This window comes from Toxorhynchites rutilus, chromosome 3 (assembly GCF_029784135.1).
Source record: "Toxorhynchites rutilus septentrionalis strain SRP chromosome 3, ASM2978413v1, whole genome shotgun sequence".
Taxonomy (NCBI): domain Eukaryota; kingdom Metazoa; phylum Arthropoda; class Insecta; order Diptera; family Culicidae; genus Toxorhynchites; species Toxorhynchites rutilus.
In genome coordinates, this window is record NC_073746.1 from 5,277,931 (window position 1) to 5,303,567 (window position 25,637).

General features: G+C 37.5%; 1 protein-coding gene across 6 annotated transcripts in view; it reads left to right on the forward strand.

Moving 5' to 3' along the window:
* The first annotated feature begins 656 nt into the window (after nt 1-656).
* LOC129775387 (protein bark beetle) overlaps nt 657-25,637 on the forward strand; it is a 69,515-nt gene continuing 44,534 nt past the window's right edge. For 3 of the 6 annotated variants that reach the window (XM_055780077.1, XM_055780081.1, XM_055780082.1), the window contains exons 1-2: nt 657-1,394; nt 17,983-18,765. In XM_055780077.1, the coding sequence (XP_055636052.1) occupies nt 18,223-18,765 (543 nt within the window). In that variant the 5' untranslated portion in view covers nt 657-1,394; nt 17,983-18,222. Of the gene's footprint in view, nt 1,395-14,156; nt 14,675-17,982; nt 18,766-25,637 lie in introns of those variants that run through there. The other 3 variants (XM_055780079.1, XM_055780078.1, XM_055780080.1) reach the window with 3 other exon arrangements.

The window sequence follows — 25,637 nt, forward strand, 5'->3', positions numbered from 1 at the left end:
ATTTGTTTAAATCATTATTGAAATAGTCCATACGGCCGAATGGCTACCGAGAGAGGGTTTTTTGTATTTATTTATTTCTTGACATGCGACAGCTTCACTGAAGTACAGGGTGACTCAAAAGTCATGAAATTCTTCAAACATAAGATGACTATCAATACGTTGTCAATAGTCAATAGTTATACTACCAAACAAGCAGGGGACCACTTTACCCCACGTGACCACATTACCCCCACTACCCCTATATAAAAACTTTTTAAATCCATTGTTTTGTTGAGAGAAACAAATCTGAAATGAGTGTCGAAATAAGCACCGAATGACTATCTATTTGATTTGTTTCAAAGTATTAAAAGTTCTTTATCATAACGAACAGAATTGAACAGCCCCAGTCGGCCGCATACCCACGGTGCTGCTCATGTGGTACTGTTGTAGATGCCCCGGTCCGACCGGTTCCAGTTGTTGACTGCAATCATTCGCAAGCATGCTGAAGAGGGGCGAGAAGCCCCATCGCACCGGCACAACTACACCATCAGCTTGCTTAAGTCAAGCTCTCCGACTCTCTTGTTTTAAAAGCCAAAGGTGTATCCCCCATACACACCAACACTTCCAGAGCAGAAATTCACCGTTGAACCTTTCCGTAGCCGCAGCTTAATGTTAGTTCCATCATTACGACTCCGCGGGCCGCACCTAGTTCTGATAGTTGTCCCTTGCATGTTATCGGTTGCAATTTCTTGCTAGAACTCCCCCAATTTGATTCAAAAGTAGTGTTATTTGGTAGAGCCACGTGGCGCGAACGATTTGAGGTGGTTTACTGTTTTGAAATAACGCGTTTGCGCGAAGGGCGAGGCGTCGAAAGTCTGCCCTTTCTCGTCTGCTGCGTATTCAAATCTCCCTCGATGCGTAGAGAAGCTTTTTTTTTTGCACTTTCGTGTTGTGAGTGGTTTTTTTTTTCTTCCTTTCGGCCAGTGTCTGGAATACACAAGTCGCAATCAACATCATCATCGTGTTGAAAAAGCACTGCTGGAATGCTGCATGGATTGTGAAACGGATAAGTCGTTTAAAGTTTAGTGCTACCAGCGCCAGCCTCGTTTGGAGGGTGTAGAAGTGTTCGGTGCGTGCTGTGGAAGGGTTTTAGTGTTTGGAAATATTACGCTGTAGTGAAATAAACAACAACAGCACAGGTTTCCAGTATGAAATGTGGTTTACTAATTAGTGCGCAGTCGGAAAAGTGAAAAGTGTTAACAATAGGATTGCCTATATGGCATTGTTGTGTGTTGAATGGAGTCTCGAGGGCAGCATCCCCTTTCCGATCATCACAGAAGGAAATACATCGATGTGTTAAGGGCGTAAATCCCACACCACATGCTGTCCGCTGGCGTCTGTTTGCTTTCGCAAGAGTGAGTATATAGTGGCTCGCAAGATGATACAACATATTGGCAGGCTTCTCACTCTCCCCGCTGGTTCTGCTTTGGTTGCAAGGCTTCAGGCGATGGCGTCAGAATGTCGCGCTGTTGTGTTCAAGAGTTTGCTCGTTCTTTGTTCGCCGAGCCAAATAAGTTGTTGACCTTGGGGGTGCAAGTTATGAGATTGTGTATTGGGACGGAGACAGTAGTGACTCATTGCAACCTTTGAGAGGCAGGAGTTGTGACGGTGATGGGATGGGTGAGCAATGTTTAAATGACCAGAATTACTGTACGGAAACCCTGATGGGTGGAATGTGGATTACATTGAGTGCACGTGTATTGATTTTTTTTATTTGCGATGACCACCTTATTAATGTGTCAAGAACTGTTGATCTGTAGCTTGAATTGCCGACATCCGTTGCGTAGACATTCCTTTCCAGGTTCGTCTTACCCTGTAGCGGTTGCATCGTGTATTTAATTTAGAACAGGTACGCTTCCTGTATGCAGTTCGTACAGCATCCGTTGCAGAATAATTGCACGAATCATGTTCGCATCGCTTCGGTGATCAGAATGGAACGACCAAAACACAGACAGAGCTCATCTTCGTTGCGTTCAAACCAGTTTTAAACATCTTCTGCCTGTTGTCTTCATTTAGGATTTCTCTTGGAAGTTTCCATTTGCAAATATGCTACTCCCAATGATTTTTTTCCGTTAGTGGGCTCATCAACATCATCAACTCTCTTCGGGAAGAACCTCGTTACCGACAAGTGTTTACTATATTCGATTTTTTTTGTCCGAAGAGTTCAACGATTCTAGACAGAAGCAATTAACGAAGCATGACAGAACGGAATGGAGAAGAGAATTCACCTCACACCAACTGTTTTCGCCGTTTCTTCATTGTTTACTGGCCAATCGGTGAGAGCAGTGTCTGTTTTGGAAACTAAATTAAAAATTCGAATGACTTCGGAAATGGTATTTGCGTTCAGTGGTTTTGATGGGCATCACGGTTTCGAATTTTGACTATGAAGGGTAGCACAAACAACAATTACCAAGATCGTATCACCAGTGTGAGACGGGTGGATTCATCGAACCAACTTTTTTTCTGATGGTGAATAGGTCAAAGAACCCTATCAGAATTATTCATAACATATTCTTATTCATAACTCATAATAACCTATTCATTATTAATTGTAATTCTCATTTAGAGTCTCGAATTCTGTCTGTCTACCTCTGATCGGCCAAATCACAGAATTGATTTAAATTATTCTTAATTTGAGATTCAAGCTCTAGTAGCACAAAGCGTAAAGCGTTTTCAATAAGTTTTACTTCTTATGGGCGTTTCTTCGTAACTTAGAACATTGAGATGGCAGCACTTTTTATATGTGCCCCATTCTGCCAACCTTCACTCGCTTTGTTTAAATTGAATTTCCATTTCATCATGATTAGACTGACACACATGAACAACACTTGCAAATTATGTATTTCATTTGAAAAAAGTCACAGGAGGGTTGGGTCCGAGAAACGATCGCATAGTTGACGTAGGATACCGTTAGGCTATCTGTTGATTTTGGATATGTTTGAAGAATTACAACGTAAAACTCTCAACAAATTACAACGTAAAACTCTCAACGGCTCTGAAAAGAGCCGTTTTGTTTGGGTATTGTGTGTTCACTCCACGATTATTTACCGAGTGATGATGACAGAAATATGGTAAACAGTCGTTGGATGGTGCGTATCAGGTTAAAGATACCGAAGTGCAATGAGATATGATGAAAACCGCCCTCTGTGATCGTATACGAGATGCCTCCTGTGTTATATATGGATGAAAAAAAAAAATAACCAATCTAATATAACATAATTAGCAATACCGAACACAATTATCAATTTTTCTCATCAATAAAAACATATTACATATTTGAAATGGAAAAGATAATTTTCTTTCATAACTATGACTTTCTGAGTGTTTATTCAACCCAAGATATGGGAAATCACTTTTTCTAATACAGGTCGGACTCGATTATCCGAAGTATTGATTTTTTTCACTCCGGATAATCGAGTCAAAACAATTTTTTTTTCATTAATTGTTTTTTTTCATGTATTTTTCGTTTCTTGAAAATAAAAGAGGAATTTGATTTCTGATTAATCCCATTAAAGTCAGAAAACACCTTTCTCACATGAAAAAAATTAATTTATCCAGATTCTCTCAGGAGGTGATAGACGATCATATTTGATGAAAAAAAACCTCCTACGCATATGTTCGAATTTCAACAATGACAGAGTTACAGAACTTTTTTTTGTTACGGACTCTGTTGCTTCATACTGGCTCTACATTGAAATGTACGCTACGGAAGACGATTCTGATGCTTTCATTTGAAAGAAGAGAAAATTTAGCACAGGATATAGTAGTGGAACAACTAAATTAGTGAATTTTAATAACATTTTGGAAGTGAAACACTGAAAAGTTAATAATTTTTAATGTGTTATTATTAATTTTATCTTAAATCTTTATATTAAACTAGATTGTTTCTATCAATTAAAATGAAGTTCTTTAACAGCTCCACAATTTGTTCTTTCACGCACAACTTCTATATGTCTTAATTTGGCTGCAATATCGATATCAACAATTCCTGGTGAAAATTCAAGCAAAATCTTCAAAAATCACGATTTTTACCCCGCTGTAAATGTAATAGCCACTTAAACTTCACTTTAACGTTGAAAGGTTACATTTCTTCATGAAATAAGTCATATTTGAAAAAAATATTTTTTTCCAAACTGAACATAATCGAGTCCAAAATTGTATATAATCGAGTCCGACCTGTACTGTATTCTATTAGTCAAATCATTTCATTTGATATCAATATTGAGGGTATTGCAAAAAATACATAGTCGACCATTTTGTGGTGGCGACCTTTTCGAATTTATGTTGTTCATAGTGTAGTGTATTCTCAAAATCAAGCCATTCAGCCATTTTTTTTGCGGCGGCCAAATTGAATTTTCCAAGATCATGGAATACGCAGTTTTATAATGACAGTAGAATTCAATGTACGTTCCAAATTTCAGATCAATCATTCAACAGGAACGGGGTCAATTTTCTATTAATGTGGGACAACCCAACAAACATTCAAACATACATAGAAACAGGTCAAGCTGGATGAAACCATTCAAAAAGTAATTAGTTGTTTGGGGACTGCGGCCATCTTGAAATTGGGTTTTTCAGTATCTGCTATGTTCAACTAGTCGAGAACTTTCTATCAAAAGAATTTTTGGGATTTTTTCTTAAATAACTGTGTTCTACTAGTCAAGCCCTTTCGTTTGATACCCATATTGATGGGGTTGTGAGAAAATATGTAATCCGCCATTTTGTAGTGGCCGCCATCTTGAATTTGCATTTTTCATAAATAACTGCATTCTACTAGTCAAGCCCTTTCTTTTAGCTATTCAATATAGAATTATTATACAAATTATTGAAAATTTCCGAAAATCAAAAATAAAATACTCCGGATAATCGAGTTCGACCTGTATTTCTTCACTTCACTTAATTTCACAAATTTTCCAATTTTTATCGCCGTATAAACTTTCCTTGGGTGGAAATGAACACAACCAAACGACCCGTTCTTGAGCGGGAACACATCTTGGTTTTTATCTATGAAAATTTAAATAAATCGTTTCACATATCAAGTAATTTTGAACACAAATGCTACAATATACAATTTTACACATACACTTGTGCTAAATTTTTCACAATACACGATCGGTCACTGACATGAAATTTCACGAAGCAACCAACATTTAAGTTCCAAATTTAAATTTAATTTGCTAGAATTAATCGTATCACTCACCTTACTTGCAATATGAAAATGCTCTCGACTAGCATATATTTGCAATGCCGATTTCCCCTGGGCACCTTGGTTTAGATATCTCTGTTAGGAAACGCATTTCGGTAGAAACAAAAGCTCCACCTACTTTCATGTATTTGTAATGTCGCTTTCCCCCAGGCAGCATAGTTTTGACGTCTCTGTTAGGGAACGCATTTCGGTAGGAACAAAAGTTCCCCCTGCTTCCATGTATTTGTAATGCCGATTCCCCCCCAGGCTGCTTGGTTCTGATGTCTCTGTTAGGGACCCGGTGCATGTGTCGTCAATTTCGACCAATCAGAAGGGGATATTTCCGTTAGGATAGGAGTTGAGATTTTTTAATTGTTCGATAGTTATTTTCATGACACATATAATTTTCTTCAATATAAAAAATTGTTATCGAGTGCCGAAATCGATTGACGCAAAAATTTCATCAATCCATCATGAAATGACTGAGCAATAAGCGTTTGAAATTGGACAATTTTCACGATGTGCTCGATTTTCGATTTTCTATTTGTACCCCAATATGTTCCCGAAAGACGTAATCCTACGTCAAAACCTAGAAGTGGGTTATACCTCTGATATAACCGTAAGGTAGATGTAGAACTACCGCTAGCTCGATAGTCATTTGTTTGAAATTGCATCTGAATCAATTCTCAATGAATGAATATTCTGAAGAATTACACAAAAAAATTTCTTGCAAGTGTGTGAGTGGATGAGCGTAAGAATGGAATTGTTATTAACATAAAATTCAACTCTTCAGAATTTGTTGGTGGTCCTGAAAAGAACCGATGGGTTTGCGTGACTTTGTAAAAGCAACTGAAGATGTTTGATACATGATTCATTTTTGTTCTCATAAGAAAATACACGAGATTTTTTGTGATAACTCCACGTGGAAACATAATATAAACTGATGCTCTTGGATACCATTGCATCACTGGAACACCTAGTCGAGAGCGCAAATGTTTGCGAATATGCCTTCGCTCTGGTGTTTTCTCAAGCGACCATATTTACATGATCATTTCATGCGGAAGCAAAATAGAAACCGTATGATCTTGGATATCATTGGATTACGGAAACACCTAGTCGATTCCGGAATTGTTCGTTGTTCGTTCGTCTTCACTAGAGACTCCCATCAGATCGGCAGTAGAATAAAAACGGAATTGGAAAAGGGAGAGCATACTGCAATGGTGAGCGAGCGAGAACATTCTACACCCGCTTCACAATCGCAACTAAATGGATTTAAAGGGTGTGTCACATCAAATTGCATCACGAAAAAAAACGCTGTAGAAATTCGCCCAGTAGACCGATCCTTTTGAAAATTTTAGACAGTAAAATAAAAACTATTAAACAACTTTTGGCATTTTCTTTTTATTCATACTTCGAGCCCAAGCCCGTATGCTCGCACCTTCCTCCTTACCCCGTCCATAAGGTTCTGTACAACGTCAGGTTGTAGTTTTTTTGAACAGAAATCCATTTTCTCTTGAAGTCCGCCTCCGGTTTGACAACTTTTGGGTTCTTCCGGAGGGCCTGCTTCATAATCGCCCAATATTTCTCTATTGGGCGAAGCTCCAGCACGTTGGGCGGGTTCATTTCCTTTGGCACGAAGGTGACCCCGTTGGTTTCGTACCACTCCAACACGTCCTTTGAATAGAGGCACAAAGCGAGATCCGGCCAGAAGATGGTCGGGCCCTCGTGCTGCTTCAATAGTGGTAGTAAGCGCTTCTGTAGGCACTCCTTAAGGTAAACCTGCCCGTTTACCGTGCCGGTCATCACGAAGGGGGCGCTCCGCTTTTCGCAAGAGCAGATCGCTTGCCACACCATGTACTTTTTGGCAAACTTGGATAGTTTCTGCTTGCGAATCTCCTCCGGAACGCTGAATTTGTCCTCTGCGGAGAAGAACAACAGGCCCGGAGCTGACGAAAGTCGCTTTGACGTAGGTTTCGTCGTCCATTACCAGGCAATGCGGCTTCGTCAGCATTTCGGTGTACAGCTTCCGGGCTCGCGTCTTCCCCACCATGTTTTGCCTTTCGTCGCGGTTAGGAGCCTTCTGAACCTTGTATGTACGCAGGCCCTCCCGCTGCTTGGTCCGCTGGTCGAATGAACTTGACAAATTCAGCTTATTGGCGACATCCCGGACCGAACTTCTCGGATCACGTCTAAACTGCTTAACTACGCGCTTGTGATCTTTTTCACTGACGGAGCATCTATTTTTGCCGTTCTTCACCTTCCGGTCGAAGGTTAGGTTCTCGAAGTATCGTTTTAGTACTCTGCTGACCGTGGATTGGACGATTCCCAGCATCTAACCGATGTCCCGATGTGACAAGTCCGGATTCTCGAAATGAGTGCACAGGATTAATTCACGACGCTCTTTTTCGTGCGACGACATTTTTCCAAATTTACGAAAAATTGACAGTGAAGCATGGCCAACGTGATCTATACACTCTTATCTGATTATAAGCGAAAGCTGAAGATATAATTCCTAAAAATTAAATTTCTACAGCGTTTTTTCCGTGATGCAATTTGATGTGACACACCCTTTACGAGCGGGTACCGGTTTATATACAGATTGGTGTGATTGCAATAGCTATTTTTATGCTATTAAAACATTTTTTCCGGTCAATAAGTAGCAAGCTCGGGGGTCTCCGTAGCCACATTGGTTGCGCGTTCGCTTAGTAAGCGATCGATCGTGAGTTCAAAACTTAGGGCCCTCATTGACCATCTTTGTGTTGTTACAGAATAGCTACGTTCACGCAACAATTATCAGCGATGGAGATCGATCCACGGTCGAAATAAGATCGATTCATCCATACAACTGCTCTGCTCTGCAAGACACATCGGGCTGCTGTTCTATAAATAACTCAACAATGATCAATCAACTGTCTCCGCTGTCCGGTGGTTCAACTGGATAATGGAAGAACAGAAAGAATACTCTTACGCCTAAATAGCTACTGTGTGAATGTACCATATGTAATGGTATAGAAGGAATACTGGCGAATGGCAACTGTGTAATGTGCTAATTATAGATATGATAACCATGTGACATGTACACGATTAAAATTCGGCTCTGTTACAGCTAGATTGCTAATGAGCCTTAAATAAATAAATGTGATAAAAAAAAGTAGCAAGCTCTCTCAATCAATTTGAATCATCGATCGATTGTATCATTCGCGTACTATTGATATTATAATTACTTGATTAGGTGAAATATTTTCTATTCCATCTGATATATTTCGTATAAAAAAGAATTGGAAAAAAAGAAAAAAAATCAGGGAAATTAACACCATTCATCTGTGTTTTTTCCACTTCGGCCGTAATGTTCAGTTGCATTATGTATTTTCTATCATTTATTATGAAATAAGACGGATCATCTTCCAACACCAAAGCTGTCAGAATCTTCCATTTCGTTTTATATGCAACTAAAATTGCATATGCAAGTCGACATTCCATAATATTGTTCTGTTACTATTTAAGTAGAGTAGAATGAGTAGAATCAGATGGAAAACTGTCACTCCTTTACAAAATTAAAATCAAATTCGCACGAATTAGAAACTGGTTCACTGGTTCACTGGATCACATTTAGTTATCAATTAGTTTAACACGTTCGTCGCCCCGTCACCCTTACATGGTTGACACTTCCCGCGTTCAAATTGAATGAATTTCATAGAATTGGCTCCTAAGTATAAATTTAGGGTATGTAGAAAAGTCATAAAGTCAAAACCTTCAAAATACAATGTTTCTTCTGTACTTTATTTTAATTTACATTACTGAACATTCTGAACTGAAAAGTTGATGACAAAGCAGAAGTCCACTGACAAAAACAAGCAGACCAGGGCGTTTAAAAGGTTGAATTAGCCACATTGTAAATTTAAAAATATTAAATAAAAATTCAAAAATAATCAAAACACCCCTAAAAAATTTAAAGCTGCGGAGGCCATACCGGCATTTTTTCTCTGCATTTGGATTGATTAATCGACGTGAATAATTCGTTCGCATCGATTATTGGTTGCACAGTATTCGTTCGATTAATAATCGATTTTTGTAGAAATTATTCGATTAATCGATTAATCGAACGATTATCGGGGATCACTATTAGTGGGCTGTACTCCTAGAGTACCCCAATTACAATTGTACATTGCAAGTATAAGTGAGAGGCTTTGAATGAAAGCCTCTCATGAATAATTAGATTGCTCTAGGTTACGTTAGAAAGATACAGTTTCGTACTAAGCATAACTTGCTTGACTCAATATTGTTCTATCGAGTGACAGAGATGGGCACCAGTGAAAAGAAAATATGCCACAATTTATAGTTTTTCTACGATAAATCCGAACACGGCAAGCTCGATGGCTTAGAATGTGAATAGTGTTTATGGTCCTGATATTGTAGCAGTTTTGGCGTAGTGCGCTCTGTTCCGTTTATGTTGATGTCATGTATTTGCCACGCTCGGCTAGTTGTTGAAAATTTTGAAGTATTTGGCCATTGAAGTAACATTTTTAGATATTTTTTACTCTTCTCTAGTTTAGCTTTGATGATACCCTAATTCGTTTCGATTCTTATTCGATTCGAAGGGACGTTTTGAAGTAGTCAAGTTTAGATAAACTATTACAATTCATGCAAGCTTCCGATTCAAAATATGGCGGAAATTGTGTAAATTGTGTTCTTTAATTCATAAAAAGATTACTGAGATCTTTCATGAATTTTTCAAGGGATTACTTCATTCGCATATCCATTGGAATGTTGCTATTTTTGCGGCTTTAATGTATTTTGTCGAATGATCATGAACGTAAAAGGTTCATAACAATCATTTTTTCTCTCACGATGCATGTTGTGTAACTCGTATTTTAAAATTTGCGCTTTTCACGTTCAGCTATATATTTTGTCAGATATATGCCTGGAACTAGTAATTTTTCAATGCTCCTGCTGAACATTTTTCATTTTTTTTAAAAGTTGGCACTGCTGTCAGTGGTCTTAAGCTCGCGATCAAAGTTATGACTTAGCAAGGGTTCTGTCCCTGTGACAAGAAAATTGGCGTTTTTGTAACCACCATAAATTCGGAGATACACTAGAGTGAGTGCATCAATCAAACGTATTTTATCCTACATTAAGTCCCATGATGGTCCAGTTACGTTTTATCCGAATCTAATCAGCTGCCAATACAGCAAGGACGTGTTGCAATGGTACAACGACAATGTTGTTTAGTTCATCATAAAAGAGCTGAATCACCCAAATTGTTAGATAAAGTTAGATAAAGAATTATTGGAATCGCCTCGCCAAGACCGTGACTGAAATAGATGTGTGCTGGTTGATGAAAGGATTCAATAGTAAACTGATAAAATTTCTTCGAAATAACGATAAATGATTTGTTTCATTTTTTTCGCGAAATATAATGTTATAAGCTTAGATTAGTTGTACCCTTAGAAAGTGTATCGACACGACAGCATTGTTGACGTTCGACTACGGAATTATTTGATTCAATTCCTTTGAATATTATTTTTCACTTAGAATATTATGTTTAATACATTCGTAATTTTCGATGTAATTCTACATTGTACTGTGGTCATTCATTTGGTGGCCCTGAAAAGCCACTCCACTTGTGTGGTTTTGTAGTAGCAGCTAGTTTCTTTCCCGACTCTCTAGAACTTTCCCGGAAATTATCAGTGAGGTGTAGGATTTTGCATTTTTCTTTTGGTCATGACTTTCACATAATTTGACTTCTGATGTACACAACCTTATAGATGGATAGTTTAATGATTCCTTTATTGATAAAACATAGATGTCATGCTGAAATATTGTGTTTGCATCTCTTTTTTTAGTCATTTATTGCATTATCCGCGATTTTCGTGATCTGCGGTGGCCTAGCCAAACTATTCCGCGGATAATCGGGGTTCTACTGTATGTCGCAATTTGTATAGTTTTCCTCAATGCGCACTGCATTGAATATGCATCGCAAACATTTTTTCTCAACAGAAGATAAAAATCAGCAACCGACACTCTGTGGCTAAAGGCGATTATATATTTGTTTCATCACCACCAGTATCAAATAAATAAGGTCAAAAAACAAAAATGCGTACGTGTGATTCAATTATACACAAATACTCTCCGCCTGACGGTATGACAACCTACGCTTTTTTCAATCTTTCACTTTGGATTTTGTTCTCGTATGGCTTAAAATTCGGAGAATTCATTCACCTGTAGAGAGTACAAATCACAGATAGAATTACTTTAAACTACACCCGTTGCAAATGCGAAGCTTACGTTGCAATATTTCCCTTCTTCTGCACTGTATTTTCCTGCCGAGCGAGCGGGACCTGTTGGTTGTCATCATAATGTGAAGTTAAATTAATTTCCATGACAACCAAACAAGTGCTAGAAATGAATCAATTAATCAACTCACAGCATTAACACTGTTGATAGCTCGCAGCCAGGTGATGCCAGGTGATTTTTTCAAATGTCTTCACATTGAACGAAAAAAATATCTTCCAATGTCTTCACAATCATATCTGAGGAAACTAAAATTCATAACTCACTTTTGAATAAGGTTTGATAGCTTATTCAATGGTTTCTCTGATTGGTATTGTTGTATAGCACATTTCATTAAATTTATCTTGAGGTTGTGAAGTTAATTTCTATAAATGTGAACAAAGGATATATTGCGCAACTGCGAGCTGAATTTTGTAAGTTTAGAAATGATAGTTGGCTTGATAAATCGTTGATTGTAGCTCAAACCATATCCATAAAACTAATTATTCGAACGGTACGTAGCCGGAAAACCTTCGATTTGTGAAGTGATCGTTTGAAAGGTCTAGGGTAATCTACTGTATAGTATAGGCCCAAAACAATAAAAATACAATGCCACAATCATTCGAATTCTCGAGCGCTAATGTCTTCTAGAGACAATATGTATTTAGACCACTTGAAGCTCTACAGAATTTGAAATAAAAGTCGCTTTGTTATTGAATTCATTCTATATGTTTGTGGATTTTCAGCTTAGAAAAGTTTTAAAAAAGCAACGGAGACAAGAGTCAACTGATACACTGATAAGAAAGAGCAAGCGAATGACACTGAGACAAAAAACACTACTTATTTTGACGGTATTTTCAGCCCTCAAAACCCACTTACGTTATCATACTGAAATGTCTTCACATATTTCATAAAGTATTCAAAATGTTTTCGCAAAATCAAATGCCTTCACAGTAAGCCAAATGTCTTCAAAATGAAGACATGTCTTTAAACCTGGTATCCCTGACCGATACACACATCAGCAGAAGAAAAGTTGTTGACAGTTCGCGTTGGGTTGAACCTAAGACAAGACCAGACAATTGGCGATCTAACGCAAAACGTAAACGATCGGTGAGACATCTGGATTTTGTTTTTGAACTAAGAAAATGATGATAATGTAACCTATATTTTACTTCCAGGCTTTCCAAGGTAGTTCGCACATGCAGGAACTATGCATTTTTCTACTTGGTTTTGCTCTCGAATTTCCTTCTTTGATTCAACCATTGCCAATGTTTATAAAGTTTTCACTACTGAAGAGGTAAGAAAATGCCATGTTATATATAAAATTGCGCAGAATTGAATTTATTCCAAACTCATCGCAATCAAATAATCTTTTATGATTATAACATTGTAATTTATGGAAAGAACTACAAACCTTCCATAAACTCACATTGCAACATTTGAAACCATTGTACAATCTTCGATGAAAAGGTCACTGGATTACGGTTATACTTAATACAAAGAACACGTGATATGAACAATACGGATTGCGATTAACGATTAACATTAAACAAGAAGTTGACAAAGTACGTCTGAGGGTTTTATTGGAACAGATCTAAACCAACGGAGTGCGGGCCCAAGTCATCTGAGTCGGGCCTTACTGTAGAAAACTACTGCTACTACTATTCATAGTAGATAGTTTAAGTGAGAATGAGTTCCTACACTCTCGCCATCATCAGTAAAGTTGATGATCGGTGCAGAGTGGGTTCGGTGGTCGAAAACTTTCCTAATAATATACAATCATCAACACTCTCATCGAACCCCCGCCGAGGTGCAGATTTGTACGTTAGATCGCCAATAGGGATCGTCATTTGTCAGAAAAAATGTAGAATACAATGGCAATTTAGAAATTATGTGTGTAAAACTTTCTAATTAATCATGAGGCGCACCAGCCCAGGAACCTGAATGTCTTTTAAATAAAGAAAATCTAATAAATCAAGTGGAAACTCCAAGTGAAGATAATAATATCTAAGAACTATCCAGCCAAGCAGGCTAATCCAGGTTATGCGGCTATTAAATTGAGCACACAACCACAGATCTCGTCAACTTTACTGTGAATTGCGTAACTTGATCTGTTTTGTTCAGTTTACTATATTCACTCTGTGAACTCCATTTCCACTACTTCATGAACTCATTCATATGTCTTACAGTGAACATCGTCATTGATGCAAAGCTGGGCTCTGAACTAATCTGATGATAATAAATTAAACAAGTTCTTCTCTCTCATATGATAATGCATTGTACATTTGTTTGTAATTAAATAAGTCCAACGTCTCAAAGCACGATACCTAACCCGAGTGACCTTTCTCTGATCGAGATTTATTTTCCAAACTTTTCCCCCCTCACTCGTTCCACTTCAGTCGATGCGGTTGGTAAACCTATTTGGTGGGTGGATTCACCTAACCGTCGTGTTCAATTTTATCTTCACCCTCCCTTTCTCGTCTGAGCTTAGAATCGTAAGCCAACGGAAAGCTCGTAAAGCTTGATCCGCTGCTGTCGCTCGAGGAGAGACACACAGTTGCAGTCTTTGTTGCTTGTCCGCTCCCCTATTCTGTTTTTTTTTTCACTCCAACCATTCGCAGGCATTCTGGAAAGTCAAGTTCAGTCGTCATTTTGAGTCGTGAAGCCGCGAAGCTCGCATCGTTCGGTGTTCGTGTTGGAATATGTTGTTGCAACGTTGCGGATCACATAGTTAGTTTCGATTCGTGAGTTTTTCCGCGGGAGAAACAAACTGTTGATCCCGAAGCTCCCAACGTTGTTCAGGTTTGCTGTTTACCCGTTGGTTTTATGAGTTAGAATGGTACCTTGCATATCGTGCTATTATTGATTAAACATGATTGACAAGTCGTGTGTTTACTGTGACGGTGTATTGAGTGACATGGGCGTGTTCTAAATGAAATGAGAATTGAGTTGCAGTGCTGAATATACGCCTAGGAAACACCCAACAACTTATGAAAAATCGCTGACACAATGAAATGAACTTTTCACAGGTTACGTTCCGACGAAATATTACTCTACTTACCGTAAGTTTTACGCTGGTTCACATTGTTTGTATCAGCTTTACTTTCAAAATAATTCGTCGGTGCATTGTTTTGTCGTATGCAGGTTTTCCCATGAAACAGTAGCTGCTGATGATGCAAGGTATGTTTCGAGATTGTGTTAGGTGAAAAATGATGAACTTTTACTCTTGTTACGGTGCTTGATGTAGTGAAGGCTTGATTTGCGTGTTCTGTTACCGTAGGTAGATGAGAAGTGTATCAGTTGAGGCTCTTTTATTATGATTTCAGTTTCACACAAAGAATCCCAGCTACGCTGTCTGAAGCTAGACAAATGGATCTTGATTTGTCTATCTTCTACACGGATGATGCGAAAGAAATTATCAATTTTACACCGCTAACCTACAATCCGGTTTTATTCCCTCTTTTGTTTCCGCAATGAAATGGGTCAAAAGCCACTTTTCTGGTTTCAAACAAAAAAAGTGCAGTATTTTACAGCCATAGTGCTTCGTACATGTTTGCTGGATAACGAAACTAAATACCCCAACTTAAAATTGAAGCTCATGCGGTCACATCTGTGAATCATCCTCGTGGAACGTCTAATACTAGTTCTGCCTAGTGACGATTGAAGGTTAGATTTCCTGTTCAGCTCGCGAGTGTCTTTGCATATGAATCTTAACATGAGTCATTACACTCTGCCAGAAGTACTGCTAATGAGCACATCTCGTGCTGGGGCTGTAGCTCGAAAAGTGCTACGTTTGAATGAATGCGGCGACAGCAGTGGTAATTTGTTCTCGTTGCTTGCATGGGAGGGTTGAAAAATGGCTTCATGGTATCAATTTTATGGGGTATTTGCTTCAGTTCCCAGTTGCTGACGACAAAGGCTGCTCCGTATCATCTTTGATATGGTTGCCTCGGGATGAGCATTGCGGTACCTAAACTAACTGTATCTCGAATGTTCATTCACTGTATCATGTGTCAGGCTCTGTGAATATTCTGCTCTACTTAGATGACATATGTTTCGAGCGCATGAAGTGGTATTACTATTTTGCTTTGTTCTTGAATTTGTATCTCTTGTGTGCCAGTGCATGTTTTGAGGTATATAAATTGGTGGCTAGGGTCAGATTTCAATTCATTTATTTGATAAGATCGGGGAAGTTTTCTAGAATACAATAATCGGAAATTTGATACTGAGTAAAAGTGTTAGTTCTAGGAATCTCGTAATTAGTAGCATAGGCTTGAATTAAGGACAAATGAAATACACACATCCAATAAACCTCATCTATCAAACATTTTTGGGGTTTTCAGCAAAAAAGACGGCAAACATTTAAAGTACAAGAAGTTTCGCAAAAAAATGTTTAAAGATAATTTTAGTATTTTGCGAGCCGCTTACTGTCCCAAAATGCATAACCGTAACCAACGTAACCAACACCACTCACGATACGTTTTTGTTCTTGTTTTTAGCTGAATAATCATGATTGTAAACTATTTATATAGAATAATCTGTCTCTATTTAATAAATATTAAGAGGGCCGAAGGAATTTTTGTTATTTTAACTCAATTAAAAAACACATTTGGCGCTTACGTCAATCATGCATATTTGGGCAGTTTTGGGGTGATGTCTGCCTGGAGCACTTTGGCACACTTCTTCATAAGGCTCAGAAAAAAGTGCTCATTATGATTCTCCTAAATATCTACGGAAGAGGAATGGTAAATTGTAGTTCGTGTAATATACAATCTTTTTTCTATAGGGAATCTCATTACGATATTCTTGGTGATCTTGGTTTTTGTTGGATGAGGTGTTGTAACCAGGGTTGCCAATAACATTTTTCAAAAAACTGGAAGATTGCTTTTAATAAAGCTGGAAGAAAACTGTATCCTGTGAAGCCTTTTTATTTTAAAAAGATCGACTTTAAAATGATTTTTTCACCCATTCCAATAATTGAGAAATAGAAGCTTCGTGTAGTATTTATATGTAGTTTATTAAATGGCAAAATAAACAATTAACTACACGAACATTACTGTGAAACAATTTTTGAGGATCTTTTCTTCTATAACCTTCTAGAAGAAACGATTTTATTTGGGTAAAATAGAAAAGTTCGTATTTATTGATCCATATCCATCATGTCCTTCATGGCATGTGATGTACAGATTAATTGAGATGCATGGGGACACGGAATGTAACTTCAATGCTCCGTTTTTTTATTTTTCTAACGCTCCTAATTTTGCCATTTTTTTCTCACTCACGAAGAATGTAAAATAAGAAAAATCATCCTCCGGCTTGACGTTTTTGCATGGTTTGTTTCAGCTTCCATTCGTTTGCATATGAATACGGACATTAGAAATTGCACCGAAAGAGGGCTGAAACAAGATGTGTAAAGCTATCATGCAGAAATAAAGATTCTTTGTGTTGAGTGTGTTGAGGGTAACACTTTTAAAATGCCCAAGAAAAGGTAGTATTCTGAAGAAAGCCTAAATTATGAATGGATCAATATGATGACAGTAAACTCAAGCAATGATAAATGCAACATCTACTTCTGAATTCGAATGTTTTCATTCAAAAATGGTGATTTCTTAAACTGGACAAACCATGATCAGAGGTGGTCAAACCATGATCATAATTCCTCTTTAAGGAAAATCGTTAAAAACATAAAAATTTGAATAATTTCAACACTTTATGGTAGTATTAGCAACTAGAGACTTCGATTTGAATTTACTAGTAGCATTAAAACACCCCAAATCGGACAAACCAAGATCATTTACCCTATATAAAGTCGCCCAATGGACTTTGACGAAAAGGAAACTTTGAAAAAAGACAAAGAAGTCGATGTCTATCAGCTGATACAGATGGTCAATTTCGCCTGAAAATGAAAATTTTTCTCAGATAAATTTTTGTGCTCAAAACCATCAGATTGAACCGGTTTATTTCATTGATATGTTGGTCCATACTATGGATTACCGACCCCTTTACTCACATAATCAACTGCAAAGTTTTTTCGATCGGGACACGAATAAGATAAAGATAAGATAAAATTTTCAAAGAAATGGTATCGTTTCATTCTGGAAAAGGGGTCTGCTTAAATTGGTTGAAAGTCCCTGGTCTATACTTTAAATAGGGTATAATGTAACATTTTTTTATTAAGATAGTTTTTCTTCATCAATATGAAAAAAGTGTCATCATCAAATGAATAAACGTGGTTCCCTTTTGATAGATTTGGTTTTATTTTCATTGATATCATGTATCAATTGGTTATATTGATATCGAGCATGAAATGATTCATTTTGCATCAAGTGCCTTCCGTGACGCGGCCGAACCCTCCCATATTTTCACGGACTCACCTGTTTCTGGCGAACTATTTCCTATACATATGAGTACATATACACCAAATACACTGCATTGTCTACGTTCAACTAATCAATATTTTCTACGTGTGTTTATCAATCTATTTGCAGAATGTCGGGCCCGATAGACAACGCAACAGCGTTCAGCTGATTCAGTCCAGTGCAAATACCGCCAGTGGAATGGTCTGCAGTGGCGGTGGCGACACGGTGACGACAGTGTTTTTAATTAGTGCCTTCCGAAAGCTGGAAACAAAGTGTATTCGTGAAATGTCACAGTGCAGTGACTGAGTCAAATTGAGTGAACGCGCGGTGCCAGAGATCAGTGTTAGTTGACAACCGACAGTCGTAACGATGGATCGGAAATTCGTCGAAAGTGATATTAATTTTAATTCGAAACGACCGATAAGTGAAACCGACCGCGTGAGAATGCTGCCCCCGAAGCGGCTTTGTTGGAAGAACCGGTGGAAGATTCCGTGGGATGTTGGCGCTTTTTTGTGGGTAGTGTTGCTAGTGGCGAGCAGTGTGACCGTGAGTCTGGGTCAAGAAAACGGTGAAAGTGGCTCCGATCATCCGGATCGTGATTTCGAAAATATCGCCCAAGCGAGTAAGGAAATTATCACGAACCACATTTCGAATAAAGAAAGTGGTGGGCTTAAGGATGAGTCACGGTATGAGTACGAGAACGAGCTTCCCTCGGAGAGTGGTTTGCATTACACGGAGATTTCCGGAGACGTTGTGCTTGGTGAGAAGATTCTAAGGGCCTCGGAAAGTCCTTATTCGCTGAAGACAGACCTGGAAGTGGAACGAAGAGCGCGACTAATCATAGAACCGGGAGTTACAATTTATTTCGCTCCGATGGTTGGAATCACCGTGAGAGGATCACTGGTGGCTTTGGTGAGTTTGCTTATCAGTTTTTACTGTTGTGTGTTATCTTATCAGTGCGGCGTAACGCTCGATGAGCCACCCTGTATATACAAGCCACCCCGTATATACAACACCTGTCGTTATTTGAAAAGTCTGAGTTGAGCTTGTGTTATCATATCTAAACAGGTGCATTCAGTTTTGACGTGTCAGAGACCGGAATGTTGCAATATGTTTACTTGAACTGATAATCCACGATGTATGAAATGTTTATCATAGACCGTCGTTCGCGCGCAAAAACATAATTCTGTATTTAAAGTAATAATATATTTGCTTAGCATCAAATTATTGCTTCAAACGAAATTGAACATAAATATTAGGTAAATGAAAGGAAGTCGTATTGTATTGTAGAAATAATTAAACTACTCTCAAATAAAGTCTCGAGTCATGGATTGTACGTGTTTCCAATATGACGATCTTTCCATATTATTGACATCGAGCCAAATGTAAACAAACGATCGTTCAACTTTCGGCACCTTCCATTGAATGTCTAGCGATTACGCGCGAGAAGGAAAATTGGGAATAGAACAAGAAATAGATTCATTTGAGGTCATCGGCCTTGCGAACCAAACTTTCTGGACGCTGTGGCTTTCTCCATCCGCTTGAGCTATTGTTGTCCAATTGCCTCGTCCTTTTTCTGCTTCATTCTTACAAACATCAGTGCACCTCTCGTCATTAACACGTAGCACGTGGATAGCCATATTGTGGCCGTTGCCCCTCTCCTCGTGAATGCAACACCTGTGCGGGTGACTGCCGTTCAGTTATGTTTCGAACGCAACGAATGCATTTCGTATTCTATCGGAGGGGCCAGACGGACTAATTACGGCCAGCCTTTGTTAGGTTTGCTTCGTCCGGTCAAAATAAAATTTTTGGCTGCAAACAAAGCACATTGAATACGAAATGGTTATTATGGTATGTAGGCGCGGCTGATGCGTCTTGTAATTACCGGTTTGGTGTTGATGAATACCGGATTTGGTTGTCGAATTTGCGTGATTATCTTAGTTTGTGTTTTAGTATATTTGGTCGATTTGGTTGACTGCTTTATTCACCCTTAGCTTGATGTTCGTTTGATATTTTCCTACAGTTTAAAAGTTTTCCATTAAACATTGGGACAGTGGACATATACGAATATTTCAGATCCTATAGGATAGTACACACAGGATAAGTGTAGATTTTAATCAGATCGAAGTACATGGCACATTCATGGATCAATTATATTATATTATTGCAATATATTTATGTGAGACGCTTTTATGGTGATCTACTCTGAGCGAATATTACAGTTTTTGGTCAAAAAATATTTTGATCCTATTTGTTTTTTCTTTGGCAATCTGTATTGTTTTATTACTATTGGTGATGTTGCGCTATGTGAATATACTCTTATTGTGATATGTTCTCACTCCAAGCTCTAGATAAAGACAGTGTTAAATAGAATTTCTGAACTTGTCAAACTGACGATAAATCAGTGGCGTATCGTTCGCCTGTTCAAACTGTTCAATCTCAGAAGAAAGTGTATTATTTCACGTTTGTAAGATAGATGAGGAATAATCGAAGGTCATTTATTTGTTATTTTTAAATTATCCTGCATACGCTTATTTTCTTTTCTATTGGGTGAAACTTTTCCACCGTTAAGAATGTAATTTGTTGGCTACAGTGACTACACCACAAAACCCGCATGCAACACAACACTACGAAATAATCAGTAATGTCTTTCATCTTAACTCACCGTAGGTCAAACACTTTTCTACATCTTCAGGTGCGACAGGGCAAACGCAGTCAGCTATACAGGGTAACTTCTATATGACGTACATTTTACTTTCAAAATTGTACGTTGTATCGAATTGTACGTTATATCGATTATGCAAAAACTCAGAAACGTAGCTTATATTACTTTAGTGTGTTGTTGTTTGAGTAAGGTTAATGAATAAATTCAACTAGAAGACGAAGCCAACCTTTCTCATGACGTTGATTAAAGTTTGATTAATGCGTAAGTTCAAGGCTTGCCTTACTTCTATAGAGGAGCTCGAAACAGATCCTCATTTCGACAGTACGCTCAAGGATGCAATTGATGTATCTGGCGAAACCATGAATGACGGTAACGTTATCAATTGTCGTTGTTTATATGGCTTGATTATAGAGGTAATGGCGAAACGGTTTGAAGAACTAGATGAATACAAATTTCTCGCATTGTTGAATAACGAAAAATGTTCCGACTTCAATGTCGTATTCCCTATTGGGAATTTGAAAATGTTTATTTCATACCACTCGATATTCGATGAAGCGAAGCTTTGTAATGAGTTGACCGTTCTTTTCTCACACAGAGAGTTTAGGACAAAAAGATTATAGACGTAATTTCGATTATCGTTGGATAAAGCCTGCATCAAATCATCTCCTAAACGCTCCGGCTGGCCCGAATGATACTGACATTGCCTAATACAACGGCATCCGTCGAAATAACTTTTTATGTTTTTCGACGGATCAAGAGTTCTTTGAAATTGGGTCAGAAACGGCTAAAATTATGATAATGGCTGTGGAGAAAGATTTTCTTTATGAGATGATGCCGATGTCATTATTTTATGAGGAAATTATTGGTAAGTTTGCGTTCATAATTGACCGTAGGATCCCTTTGTTATATAGATAAATGTTAAGAAATAAAAATGTTCAAATCTGTCATCACAATACTTGTTTTGACCTTGCAAATGTTGGTTGAACAAACCACGTAAATGTTGGTCACTTGGTCACGCGTCGCCTCTGCGATAAATGTTACAGATGAGGTAGGTAGTTTCTATAACGAGTACAGAAATTGTACTAGAAAGGGAAAAAAAGAAAACTGTTATGTAAATAATACATTTTTAAAAACCTGTGTATTATATGGGAAATCCAGATCTGTAGTGTGGATCCAGATGTTTGCTTTTTAAAAAGTCTGGAAAATCTGGTGTTTACGGTAGCCCTGTTCTTGTGTTAGTTTCAAATTCTAAATCTAATGAATAGGCGAAATCGTTTGCGTTATATTTTTAAAAAGTGTTGTAGAATTATTCGCGTGGCATATGTCAGAAATTAGTTTATTTCATTTACGTGGAAAATGGAATACTGATTTTTTTTACTTTACAATAACCAATTCAGATGCATTGACGATTGACATATTTCCGAGTGATACAAAAGTGACACATGTTGTAGAAATCGTCCATTCTAGAACGGAACAAAAGAGTGAAACACTCCGTAATTCTATACCTCAAAATTATGTGTTCTGTGTGTTTTCAAACAAATTACAGAATCTTTTAAGTAGCATTTATTACTTAACTGGCCACTTAACACTACTTAAGTATACTTTAAACTCTAATATTTAAGTGAATAGGGAAAATTACAGTTCGAAAGCATGTTAACTAACTTCGAATCTTAAAAAAAAATGAAAAGGGATTTTTTTCATATACATTTTAAGAATTTCAAACTGTGCCAACACATATATTTGGAAGAGTTGTGTTTCAGCTTCAACTTCGAAGTGTAAGCAACCAATATTTTTATCGCATTATATCGATTTTTGTATCGAAAACAATGCCATTTGTGGGAGGTTTTATTGCAATTCTTACAAGGAAAAGTGCACTTTATAGTCATCGCTCCCAAGGAATATGTTTCAACAGCATGTAGGAAAAATGATTTAAATGATTAGAGAGCAATTATTTGTATGTGGTTGATAAAGAATATGAAAAGCCATCGGAAAAAAAATTCAAGACAAACGTTTGGAAGCACCTACCATCTGTAACTATCACTGGTGAATGGAACTGACTAGAATTAATGCGTTCGAAGAGGATGCTCTGAGAGGAGAAACGACCGGAATGGAAGGATAGGCACGAAGAAATAATTTTACAGCATGACAACGCCAGACTTCATTTTTATGGATTTGTCAAGGGAAAGTAAACTGGGAACAGACAGACAGATTATTTTTGTTCCGATACATGTGATCAACCATCTACCTGAAGCAATCGAAAATTGGCTTGATAACTGTATCACTTCAAAATACCTAGACTACTAATTGGATTATTACTCGAAAGATGGACGAAGGTTGTTTCTTCTGACGGACCATATATGAATAACCTTATTGGGGATCCGCTAATGTATGGAAAAAACTTATTAATACATAGTTCCAAAATAGGTTTGCTCCTTCCGAAATGCTTCTATGTTTTTAACCCAACAAAAAAAAATAAGTGGGTTATATCTATGATATAACCGCAAGGTTCACGTGGAACTACCTTAGCTGAGCAATCATTCGTTTGTATTGATTAAATTCTTGATTGAATGAAACAGTTTCCAAATTCAATTGAGTTCAATATATTTGCTCTGTGAGTGAAAAAAATGAACAAATGCCGTGTAAAGTCAATTAATTTATTGTGATTGATTGTTCTTCGTTACAAGTAAATTTAATGACGGACCTTTTACGTTTGGTATGATGACTAGAACAAAATATATGTACGGAAGAATTATCAAACGTTTGATGAACCAGCCTAAGGCTGAAAATCTTTCCAATAAAGACAAAAAAAAAATTATCAAACGATTATTTTATTTTACATTTCCCTCTGAAGTTTACATCCCAAAAGTGTACATACTTCTCGAATCTCGAATTTGCTTGAAACTGGGAAGTTCATTCGCTTCTAGTGGCTGCACGATTTTCCCAGGTTCCTAAGTTTAGAAGATCATGTTAGGACAGACATATTCCACTCTGCACAAAGGCAAGCGAGGACAAAAGTACTCGTAGTTTGCATTTATTTGCAGAGCCGATTTCCCCAGAAACCTCGGTTTTAAAGTCTGTGTTAGGGAAACACATTTCAATCGGAACAAAAATACCCCCGATTTGTATGAATTCGCAATGCCGATTTCCCCACGCTTCATGGATTTGAAGTCTGTGTTAGGGAAACACATTCCAGTCGGAACAAAAATACCCCCGACTTGCATGAATTTGAAATACCGATTTTTCCAGGCACCTTGGTTTAGAAATCTCTATTAGGGAACACATTTCGGTGGGAACAAAAGCTCCCCCTACTTTCGTGTGTTCTTTTTCTTCTTTTTGGCTTTAAGAGGGTTTAAACTTTTCAGTTCACTCGCCTCTAGGCTCTTTCGTGTGCTTGCAATGCCGATTTCGCTGCTTGGTTTTAAAGTCTGTGTTAGGGAACATTTTTCGATGAGAACAAAAGTCCCCCTACTTTCATGTATTTGCAATGCCGATTTCCCCAAGGCTGCTTGGTTTTGATGGCTGTGTTAGGGAAACCGTAAATCGGGCCAATCAAAACGATGCAGTTAGGGCGTTTAGATAACGCCTAATATTTTACAGTTATTCAGTTGTTTATCTAATGAAAAACAACATTTTGTTAGTTGCGATAGATGCGTAGAAATATTCCCTATCAAGTGATGCAAACATCTCTCCTATCCAGTACGAAATGTTAGAGCTATAAGCATTCGAAATCTTTCATTTTTTCCTGCATGTTCTGTGTTTAGGTTTTCATTTTACCCTCCATATATTCCGGTTCGACGTAGTCCCACGTCAAAAATGCAACCTAAAGCAGTTTTATTGATTTATAACTACACTGCCCTTCGTCTTGAGGATCTGATGATGTTGACGTGGATGATATACGCTTTTTACTACCATCGAATGCTACAAGTTAAGCAACATGCATATGGAATAGAAAACAACATAAAATAGAAAAATTAATATACCGAGAAAAATTCAAAACGTTGATTATGCTTTGTTCAGGCAAAATTACTTAAAAAACTTAAAAATAACAATGAAATATGTTGTTTTTATTTCTATTTATTTTTGGCTTGACATCATGTTGTGTCAACCACAATAACCAAATTTGGAAGCAAAAATGTGTCCCTCTTTCAACCTTACTTATACCTCCGGTACTTAAGCCTCAAATAATATTTAATGTGTTACAACTACTGTATATTGATTCGACGTTAGTATGGAATACAATGAAACCTATGAAATACTTCCGTAGAGGTTTTTTTTGCCTTGGGTTGATTTAAATAATTCATAGTTTCTGAACATATGTAGCAAGCTGTTACAAAAAAAAAACAAAACACTAGCGACCGCCAGCTGTTTTACATGGGGCCTTTTCTATCGAAGTGCATTACCTCCCAAGGCTGTTAACGATTCCATATAACCGCGAAGTTCGTTCGAATAGGGTATGTTTTTTTTAAACTGTAAAATTAATAAATTTTCTTGGCGCGCGTAATTTTGAACAGTTCAAATGTATAAAAGGGTTCAAGAAGATGGTCCGTTAGTCATCTAACCATAAAATGAGAAAGGCGAATAAAACTATTGAAAAAGGGGAAGCTGTTTTAACGGGGGGACCCTGGAGAGTCGAAAAAATCGAATTCTTGTGTATTGCACTTTTGGGAAGCTAATCCCCTCAGAAATGTTATCCTAAAAGGATTTTCGATACTTGATTTCGTTGGAAAGTTACAGTCCAAAGTATGAAGACACCTCACGGGATATAATATTGCTGTACGAGTTTTTAAACGCATTCTTCTCGGAACCATGCTTTTCCAACTGGTATCTCCAACGATATCTCAGGGTCTACTCGATCGATTTGACTGAAATTTTTTGATCAGCATATTGAAATTAATTATCTAAAACGTTACATAGCCTTTTTTTTGATATTTCATTTATTCGTTTTTTTATGTGCTTCGATACAGTGATTTTTCATGAAAAATAATTCATTTTAAATAAAAATGGCCGCCATTTTGGCAGTTTGTCGAATTTTCAAAAACCCCTATGTAACGCTTTAGGTATTATCCTAAGGTTTTAAAATGTTCGTTGAAATTTGTTCTGCGACACCTCGTTGCTTCAG